Raw genomic sequence first — 10,396 nt, 5'->3', positions numbered from 1 at the left:
CCCGGAGTACGGTTTACCTGTTTTGTTAAAACAACCTATTAATTTATTAAATTTTTCTGATCCGTTATTTGTTCCCGTACAGCCAACTTCTACATCCAAAAATTTTCCCACCAAAACCCTTGGTATTAAACAATTTTCTGAACCTTCAGGTTTAATCCTTTTAGACTCTTACCTTTCTCCACCTTCTAAAAAATGACTTTGTTGACTTTACCAATTATTTTACCTAAAAAAACACAAAAACCCCTTTGTGTTAATCAATTTTCTAATCCTTCAGGTTCAATCCTTTTAAACTCTTCCCTTTCTCCACCTTCTAAAAAAATGGCTTTGTTGACTTCACCAACTATTTTACCTAAAAAAAACACAAAAACCCCTTTGTGTTAAACAATTTTGTAATCCTTCAGGTTCAATCCTTTTAAACTCTTCCCTTTCTTCTACTTCTCCATTTTATTCTTCTTCACCTTTTTATTATTCACCTTCTTATTCTTCACCTTCTTCAAATCCTTTAATATTGTTGACTTTAGGTGACCAAGTTTTTACAAATAGCTTATTAACCAACAAACTAAAACCTAAAATAGCTATGGAATTAATTTTTAATTGTTCAAATTTTCTTTGTAATACTGACATTATAAGCAATGACATATCTAATAAAAAAAATATAATATATAATAATTATGATTAGATTGATTATTTTTATAACTGGTCACAATTTAAAAAAGACAATAAAAAACATTTATTTGAAAAATATTTTGATCTAAATGATAAAAAGTATGTGACAAAACTTTTTAAGAAAAAAGTTTTAATCGGTATATATCCAAATACAATAACGCTGTTTAGTAGATTGTTTAAGCCCAAGTGTGGGTCTAACTTCTATATGCAGGTTTTTTTACTAAAGAGATTAAAAATATAAAGTTTATTAGTCACAAAGCAATTAATTGTTTTTGTAATAGTGTAAATGAACGTTTATTGTTGTTGAAGATTGAGTGAGACTGATCTTTTTCTATTAAAAAAAAATAATTGTATGTATTAAAATTATATATAAATAATAATTAAAAGTTTATTGTTCACAAATTGTAACATTATTAAGATCATTAACTACAGAATATTATTTAACTTATGTTTATTTACAGGTTTATAATTTTTTATATACAATTTAAATAAATTTGTATATTATTTATTAAAGTAAATAATGGCTTCATACAAGAGGGAGAAATAGGATGACAGTGCTCAATCTTTGAAAAAGGACATCATACTTCACATTTATGTTAGTTTCTATTTATATTATATTAAAAAATTATTCTATATGATTGATTGTTATATAAACATTCCTTGCAGTAATTAGATATTTTGTTTATTTCAAATATTTTAAAATAGCAAAATTCAAAAACTTTTAAACTATAAAAGGAACGTTTCCAGAAAGTTTGAGGTACATACGTTTGTATTGGAAACTTTCTACAAAAATTACAATATCTCAAAACTTAAATAAATTTTGTTTAAAGTTTTTTGTTATATTTTTACTGTTTCTGATTCTATTTATATGTTTTTGATGAAAACACATGATACTTAAGTTATTTTTAGTGCAAAATATTAAAACTTCATTTTGATCATTATATGTCTATTTATACTACAATATTAATTATGAAATAAATGATTTTTTAGTGTTTATTTTATGCAACAAAATTTTGTAAAAAATTTCTAAATCAAGAATAGTATGAATTTTTCAATCTGTCCATCTGATCTTTCAGCTATCAAAAAAGAGATGGTGGCAGAGCTTGTCTTAGGTTTTCTTTTTAATTAGAACTATTATTAAGATAAAATTGTGTTAATTATAGTTTAATCGTTACCAAATTTCAGTGATAGTTATTTTTTGATTATGTTTTGTTTGTATAATTTTACTTTTTATTTACAAACCAAAAAAAAATTGATTTTGAATTGTGTTAAGTGTACTACTGAGACAAATTAAGTTTGATCCATGTTTTCAATTTTGTAAATTCATATAGTTTGTTTTATTAAAATGTGACCAGGCTTGCATTGATTTTAACTAGTGTATTAGTTAGATTCAAATTAGCTTTTGTATGTTAGTTTAGAAACAGTTTTTATCAATGATTATTAATACAGTTTTTTTATTAATTATGTAAACATGTCTGCCTTTTTTATTTTTTGGTTTTTAATTACAATTTAAAAATGTGAACAGGTTTGCCTTTTTTTAGTTATGTTTTTCAATTTTTGATGTTATTTTTGATGAATTTATTAAGTGTCTTAAAAAAAAAGTTACTGTTTGAAGCAGTTTTTTATCAATTGCTTTAAAAGTTTCTTTACATTTTAAGTCAACTTTATATCTACAAAAAATTATTACTGATGTTTATTTTTCTCTTTATATTTACTAAACTATAGCTACTTAAATTTTTTTTATTTTAAAATTCATTGATTTTTAAATGCTCAACTTTAATTGATTTTAATAATTAAGTAAAACAAACCAACTTTCAACTAATTTATAGTTAATAAAATGCTTTTAAAAGCTTAGTTTTTTATTTTATTATAAAGCCGGATGGTAGTAAACTATTTGTGTTAGTAACTATTTTTAATAGTGTAAAAGTTAATAGAGTATATTTTTGCAAAATTTTTCTTTCAAACAAACTTAAAAATTTATAATATTTTACCAGTTTTTTATTATATTTTTACTGTTTCTTATTTTGTTTATTTTCTATACATTTTGATGAAAACATGTTCGTACTTTTGTTATATTTAAATACTTTTGTGCAAAAAATAAAGTTTTAATTTAATAAATATTTATTTATCTGTACTATAGTATTAATTATGAAATAAATAATTAATAATTTTTTAGTGTTTGTTTTTTACAACAAAATTGTGTGAAAATTATTGAACTAAGTAATATACTTTAAGATAAAATACAACTTTGTTATAGATCATAAATATTTTATCCTATAGAAATGGTAAATGAGCACATTAAAAAATTTACAACTGGCTGGCTTTGAACCTAGGTACCATAGGTCTTAAAAATTTTGATCTGACACATTACCCACCACGTTACGGCTCGCTTTCCTGAATCGCGGGTTTTGCATTTATATATCTTACACCTTTTTAAACTTCACAATTTGAGCATTTTTGATCGTGTTACTATGTGTTTTACAAAAACTTAAAATATATTAAAAAAATTTACTTAATATATTTTAAATCCTAAAATATAATAGTTTTGTATTGAAAAAATTATTAGATAATTAGGCTAAAAAAAAACTGTAATTTAAAAAATTAAAAATTTTTTTTGGCATTTTGAACAAAAATCAATAAAAAAAATTGAAAAACTGCAGTTTAAAACTTCTACATGTAAAGTACTAAAATTTAAATTTGATACAAAAAATCTATTGTATAGATAAAAAAATTTCTTTCATCATAAAATAAAATATTAAACAAAAACATTTAAAGAAGATTTAACATACCTTTTTAATTTAATAATACTATTTAACACAATTTTTTACCAGAAACTTAATTTTGAACCAAAAATAGACCTTTGAACGTGTAGCTTTTTAAAACCTGGAAGATATTTTGCTACCGACATTGTTAATTTAAAAAATAGTTTAAAAATATAAAAAGCTAATTACTATAACAAAATGTATTCCGGTATATAAGTTACTTTTACAAAAATCATTAACTGAAATTTTTTACAATTGTTACTACTAACTATACTAGAGCTTGTTAACGTTATCCAAAAACTAGCTTTTAAAAATAAAACTACTTATTTATCTTTACCAATGTTAATAATTTAAATACAGTTGACCTAGATGTGAAACGTTATAAAAATAACTAGTTAATTCAAATATCGCGGCTAAAAAGAATTCTATTCAGTTTAATTTATAATTTTATTAACTAATGTACAAAACTTAATAAACAGCTATCATATACCATTTACATATAAACTAATTTTGCCCTTACAAAGTTGCGTTTGCAAACGAAAAATATGCTTTGGTTGAATATATAGTGGGTGAGACCATTAAGTCTTAGCATTTCCATATTAATGATCTGTTGTTGTTACCCAAATTTATTTTACAGCGAGTTAGTCATTGGCTAACCAAGTAGATCCCGTTTTCAAAATGTTTAGACAAAAAAGTTAGACAAGCTGGTTAATGACCGCAATATGTTTTTTTAAATCAAAATTAAAAAAAAAAAAGAGAAAAACAATGGTTCACAATATTTTACGTTATTAAGAATATTCAAAGTTATATAGTTTTGTTTTCACTATTAAAAATTTAATTTTTGAAACAGAAATATAATCTTAGTACTAATTATGAATAAAAGCAACTTTTGAACAAAACTACTGAATTAATAGTCTAATTTAGTTACAATATCATTGGTATTCGAACAAGGTTGCATATTTCAAGTTTATTAAAGCTCTAAAATAAAGGTTTAAATTTGTTTTATTAGAACAATTACAATAAATCAAAATTTATCAGATTCCTTTAATTCAAATATTTTTTTTTTACAGAAGCATTAATATAAGCAAGATAGTATTAATGTATATTATAGAGTTAGACAAGACGTTAAAAGGTACCCAAGTAGTGTGCAACTCGATAACTGATATTTTGTGCGTATTTTTGTCGTTTAATTGATAATAAACAATTTATAGGACTCAAAAATATAGTTTGTTAGTGTACATCGCTAGTTAAATAACTTATTAACAAAAATGTTTTCTTTAGTTTGATGTGTAATTTTATTTTAAAATTAACGTTTAAAATTAAATAAAATATTTTACCCAGCTATAGTTCAAAAACACTTATTTATGTCCAAAATATTTACTAAAAATTCAATAACTAACATCAATTTTGTGTTAAAATTTATTATTATTATGTATTTTTTATTATATATCAGTTACTGTCACTAGAATAATTATTTTAAGACATATCCCTTTTTGTTTTGTATAAATTAACTTTAGACTAATTGCTTCACTTCAACTTGTATAAACTATTAGTTATATATTACCACAAAATTAGTCTTGAAATTTTGTCTTGTTCGATCTTTGACATAATAAAGTTTTAAAAACAAAGTATTTGTCGTATAATACGCTCTGGTTAAAACAAAATTTAATTAGTTTTTGTTACTGTGTATCTGAGGGAATTTTGCTAGTAGTGGAAATCTCAAGCGACCCTGTTTATGTTTTATAAAAGAGTACTTAAAGAACTCTACTAATGATATTTCAACTTAACAAAGGCTTCAACTATCAAATCCCTTTATTTTTAGTTTTACTGTAAGGCGTACGAACTGATTTTTCATCAAAGAATTGTGTATATTAAAATATTTTGCAGTTTTAAAATCTTTTAACTAAACTTCAATATTATAACCTATACCAGTCATTACTTTTATACAATATATTTTAGTTTTGTAGATATGCTGGTTGTTGATTATTTTTCACTATGACAGTCTACTTTGTTTTAAATCTTTTTTTAAAATAAAGGTTTATTATAACTCTGACTAAATGTACCATAGAAAAAAAAATGGCTGTAAACAAAACATTTAATGTAAACATTTACTTATTTTCTTATAAAAAAAGCAATAATAAGTAAAGTTACTATTTGTACAAAAGTTAATGACTTCAAATATCCATCTTAGTTTATTAAAATTAAAAACAAATACGTTTGTTGAAAACTAAATACTTATTTTAAATATAAAGTATTTGAACAAAGTTTGACATAAAATGACAAAAAACACTTATAAAAATAAGAAAAAGTAAGTTACTGTTTTAGTTAGTATACTAAAACAAATAATTGAATAGTGTTTATTCTAAACTAAAATCAAGTTTTTTTTTGATTAATTCCATAATTGGAATATTTTTTTGTTTTTAATTTATAACTGAGCTTAAGAAAGGTATTAAAAATTGACAAGGAACTGAAAGTGATTAGTTTTAAAAGCACATAAAATCCAGTATTTTAATTGGCCTTTTTTATTTCAGGTCTGTTATACTTCTATTTTCTGAATGTTAAGTATTTTTAGTCTGTTTTATTTATAATTTTATAAGTAATCTACTCATAAGTTAAATTAAATCAACGTTTGTAATTTGCTCAACTCAATTCTTTTTTGCAACTACAATGTTCCAATTAAAATGTAATTTCAATAAAAATATGTTTAAGAAAATATACAAAATCAAACTAGTAAGTTTATACTTAACTTATGACCATGTATATTGACATTAATAGCAGATATAAACTTTATTGTTTTTAAAAGTAATAATTTTTTGTTCAAAACAAACGATTTAATTTCTTATTCATCATATTTCAAAGGATTATAAATTTTACATTAGAGATAAGTTATTTATAATTATCAAAAAAACAAAAGTAAACATTCAACGTTTTTATTATCGCAACATATTAATATCCAACAATGCTGTCGATCCACGATCTGACTGCCGATATTTTGGCGTATGCACCCGGATAATCGGGATCGCAGGTCACGTGGGCCCAGGAGGCTGCTCCAATCAGAACGTAGTTCGATGTCGAGTAATCGAATGCGACCAGTGGACCGCCTGAATCACCCTGACAATAATAAAGTTTTTAATTTTTAAGTTTAAAGTTGATTTTTTTTAAATACTTAACCATTTTATGCTGTTCGAAAATGATTGTGTTCAAAAAATTATAAGTAATAGTTTTATATGGTTTTATTATTTAAAAACACGAGTACTTTATTGGTGGTTAGCAGAAATTAAAAATTGTCTACTCTAACCTAGTTTTTTTAATTTAAAACAACGTATTGCAGATACTATTATTTTTATTAACGACGTAGCAAACCCCGCAGATGGAAGTGCCTTGACCGCCGACGCACTGCATTCTGTCCGTGATGGTTACCACGGATCCCCAAACATTCTGGCAATCTGAAGCGGATACCAGCTTGATGTAGTCGTACTGCATGTATGTTGGTGTCGACTGATCTGTTGATAAGATAAGCTATATTAAGTCATATAATAAATAAACATATTTTATTATAATTAGCTGTGTTGACTGATATGTTGAAGAGTAAAGGATGTTAAGTAGCAGTTTAGATAAAAGCTTAAAATATCAAAATAAAATTTTTACATGCTTTTTTGTAACATCAGCTATAAGATCAGGTTTTATCAAAGTTGGCGATAATTAGTAAAGTGGTGAAAAGCAAGAGGGTAGTTAATAAACGGGAGACATATAATCGAGAGGGGCGAATACTTTTTAACTTTCTGTCAAGAGGGTAACTATAAAAATGAGTTTAGAAAATCCTGTTATACAATCTCACGTGTTTCAGTTGAGTAACAATACAAACAAGAAAGTTATTAATTACATACGTTATAATAATTCTTACGTGTTTCAGTTGTGTAGCCCCAACCGGAAGCGTACCCGTATCCAGTGAATTCGGCACCGTATGAAGCCATTTCAATTGTGTCAACCTTTAAAAAGTTATAACAATTAACTGAAAGAAAAGAAAAAAATAAACAAGGGTAGTTTGAAATTGATTCTAAACAAACTGCTAGTGTTTGATTATTTTCAAAGAATTTTTAAAAAATGAAGCAAACTGAAAGACTAACGCTTCCGGTTAGAGATGCGGACTTGGACAGGGTGATGACGGCGAAATCGTAATCGTAAGTCGACGAGCTGTGGTACGGGTGGGAAGTGACGTAAGACGCGGAAATACTCTGTTCGGGGGTTTTCCAGTTTGTCGAACCAAGACCAACCACGGTGCCAGAACTTTAAAAAATGATTCATTTAGTCTTCTCAACAAAATGATTAGTGTAAAGTTTAGTAAAGTTAATTCCAGTGTATCACAATCGTTCTTGACCCTAATAACTTTTCTTCTTATCTTAAAATGTTGTATAAAACATCTTTTTGTAATAAATATCGTACCTTATGCAGAAATTGAACTTTTCACAAATAAAACTTATACTTTTACTAAAAAAATATCTACATTATTTGTTTTATATAATACGGTTTTAGCCGACGTTAAAATATTTTTCACCAATATTCAGCACTAGACAACAAATCACAAAAATCAACAGCACTTAATTACCATAAGTAGTTTAAAAACAAACATCATTCTAAATATTTTCAAGTACTACGAGTATTTTTTAAAACAATGTTATATTTCAAACGTAATGTTTATTGAAACAACAACTGACTATGAACAATGAGCAGCGGTCATCACGTGCCTGGTGGAGATCAAAGAACCGCCGCAAAAATGACTTCCGTACCTTTGAAGTGAGGCCTGTAACAAGTATAACTTGTTGTTAAAGTTTAGTTCATTATTTGACATTTTTGTATTTACAAAAACATTTATTTACTATAAGAATATTATACAGAGTTTTGTTGTGCGCTTTTTTGAAGCATTTTGAAGTTTAAAGTGAAAATCGTGAAGATAAACTATTTAAAATTACAACTCGCCGTAGTAGTTTTTATTAACAACAATAAAATATAAAAGCAAGTAGTTCCACACGAACCTGCCATGGAAATTGTCCTTCGTAAGCCGAAGAACCTCCGACGATCCTCTGATTCTGATTTGCTTCATTTACTGGCACAACGCCAGCTAGCGGTGAAGCTGAAACGTAAATTTAATTGTTATATTTTCTGTTAACAAACTCGATATTATGTTTCTAAATTTTAGACAAAAAGTGTAAAACAAAGCACCTGACACTGCTGAAAACAGTAATGCGATTGCGATCCACATAATAGTATTTTTTTTAATTTTTAATTCGTTGTCTGTTTTTATAGTGTTTTAAATGAACATATGCTAAATTTCTTAAAAGTGTATTTACTTTAAGTCTAGGCAAACACTTGTTGCTGCAAACAAGCTTGTTTACTTTTTAAATATTATTCTTGTATATCTTAATTTAACATGAAGTTAAATTAAATAGTGTATACAAGTTCAAAAGTGAACTTCCACTTGTCTTTTAAGATATCAAAAAAAGCTGAATAGTATTTTAATTACAAACAGTTTGCTAAAGAAATAAAATAGTTTGAAGAACATTACACAGGTAAATATACATGCTAGTTGTTTTATCTGATGGATGTTGAAAAACTCTGTTTTATTTAAGTTGACCATTAAATTACTAAAACTTTTAACGTTAGTTAATTTTTTTCCATTGTTTTAAGTTCTTAGGTAGTTATAAACTTTTAGCTCAATTAGAGTTTTTATAATTAAAACTAAAATATTAAAATTATAATGAAAAAATAATTTCTTCTTAAGTAAATTTTCTGAGGATTTCTAGTTTATTAAACAATATTAAACTAAAAGTTTACAAAAGCTCACAATAAAAGTGAAAATAAATTGTTTAAAGTTTGCTTTATTAACCTTTCTTAAATTTTCTTAACTGTAGTTAAAACTGTTTGTAAATAATATGTTTTGTACTTAAATTTCGAATATAAAACTTTACGTTTGATATTAAAAAAAAATTAAATTAAAAAAGCCTTCGATTTTGGTATATTAGAATACCGGAAAATAGTTTATTTTTTTAAAGTAACAAAACAACTAAATACTTTTTGTCATATTTTATTAACATTAAATATACGTGATAAAAATTACTAACTATAAAACTAATTTTGCTCAAATATTGTAAAAAATAAAGTTAATTTAAAAAAGGATTAGAGTTATACATAAATAAAAGCTCTTCTTTAAGTAAGGCTTTGTTTATTTTTACTTATAATTGATTACAGTTTCTCTTCAAGTTTAATAAATTAACTGAACGTATATATTTTTATTTGATCTAGTTATAAATTAAGTTATTAGTTTTTTTAAAATTATATAGCTTTAATTACAAACATTTTACTTTATAAATTATACCTCAGTATTTTTTACCATAATAAACAAAGTGCCTCTTAAAACTGAACTGCTTCAGTTCAAAAAGCAACATATAACTTATAAAAATAAAACAAGCAAACTTGTTTAACCGTGTTATTACGTATTATACAAGCATAAAGGTTAAATTGTAATCTAATGATTCATCTCAAAAATTTTCTGAGTTTATTCAAAAACTTTGTTAAAAGAAAGTGAAAGGTACTCATAGTGCTACCATAAGATTTTAACTTATACAATTTGTTTTAATTGTTTTAAAGAGAAAAGTAAAGTTTGATTTTTTTGAACATGTTATGTATCATTACATTACCAATATATACTTTATACTTTACAAAAATTTTTAAGCATGGTATTTAAATGTAACGAAGTCATTATACATTATAAATATTACAAACAGCTTAATTGCTAAAATGTTATAAAAATAAAACATTAGTATAAGTTTAAAAAAATCTTGGAGTTTAAACTTCTTTTCAAAAGTAATATTACAAAAACGGGTGTTAAAAGTTTTAAAATAACCACTTAAAACAAAATCTAATAATAATTGACAATAATTTCAAAAATAAATACATAGTGATAACCAAAT

General features: G+C 24.7%; 1 protein-coding gene across 1 annotated transcript; it reads right to left on the bottom strand.

Moving 5' to 3' along the window:
* Positions 1–431: 431 nt before the first annotated feature.
* On the bottom strand, positions 432–8,688 carry LOC145844742 (trypsin alpha-like). The gene is made up of 8 exons (XM_082952165.1): positions 8,649–8,688; positions 8,462–8,559; positions 8,144–8,229; positions 7,556–7,715; positions 7,333–7,417; positions 6,792–6,931; positions 6,387–6,539; positions 432–500 (listed from the first exon to the last, which is right to left on the bottom strand). The coding sequence occupies exons 1-8, from the start codon at positions 8,686–8,688 to the stop codon at positions 432–434; spliced, it is 831 nt and encodes a 276-aa protein (XP_082808291.1).
* Between the last annotated feature and the right edge of the window lie 1,708 nt (positions 8,689–10,396).

This window comes from Thalia democratica, chromosome 9 (genome assembly GCF_965202585.1).
Source record: "Thalia democratica chromosome 9, ktThaDemo2.hap1.1, whole genome shotgun sequence".
In the NCBI taxonomy this organism is placed as follows: domain Eukaryota; kingdom Metazoa; phylum Chordata; class Thaliacea; order Salpida; family Salpidae; genus Thalia; species Thalia democratica.
The sequence above is the reverse complement of the archived record's forward strand: the minus strand, read 5'-3'. Positions and strand labels throughout refer to the sequence as shown.

Coding starts and splice junctions, on each gene's coding strand:
- LOC145844742 (XM_082952165.1), bottom strand. CDS start 8,688: ATGTGGATCGCAATCGCATTACTGTTTTCAGCAGTGTCAG. Junction 7,716..8,143: donor ACCGCTGCTCATTGTTCATA/GTCAGTTGTTGT, acceptor CATTTTTTAAAG/TTCTGGCACCGTGGTTGGTC. Junction 6,540..6,791: donor AAGGCACTTCCATCTGCGGG/GTTTGCTACGTC, acceptor TATTATTGTCAG/GGTGATTCAGGCGGTCCACT.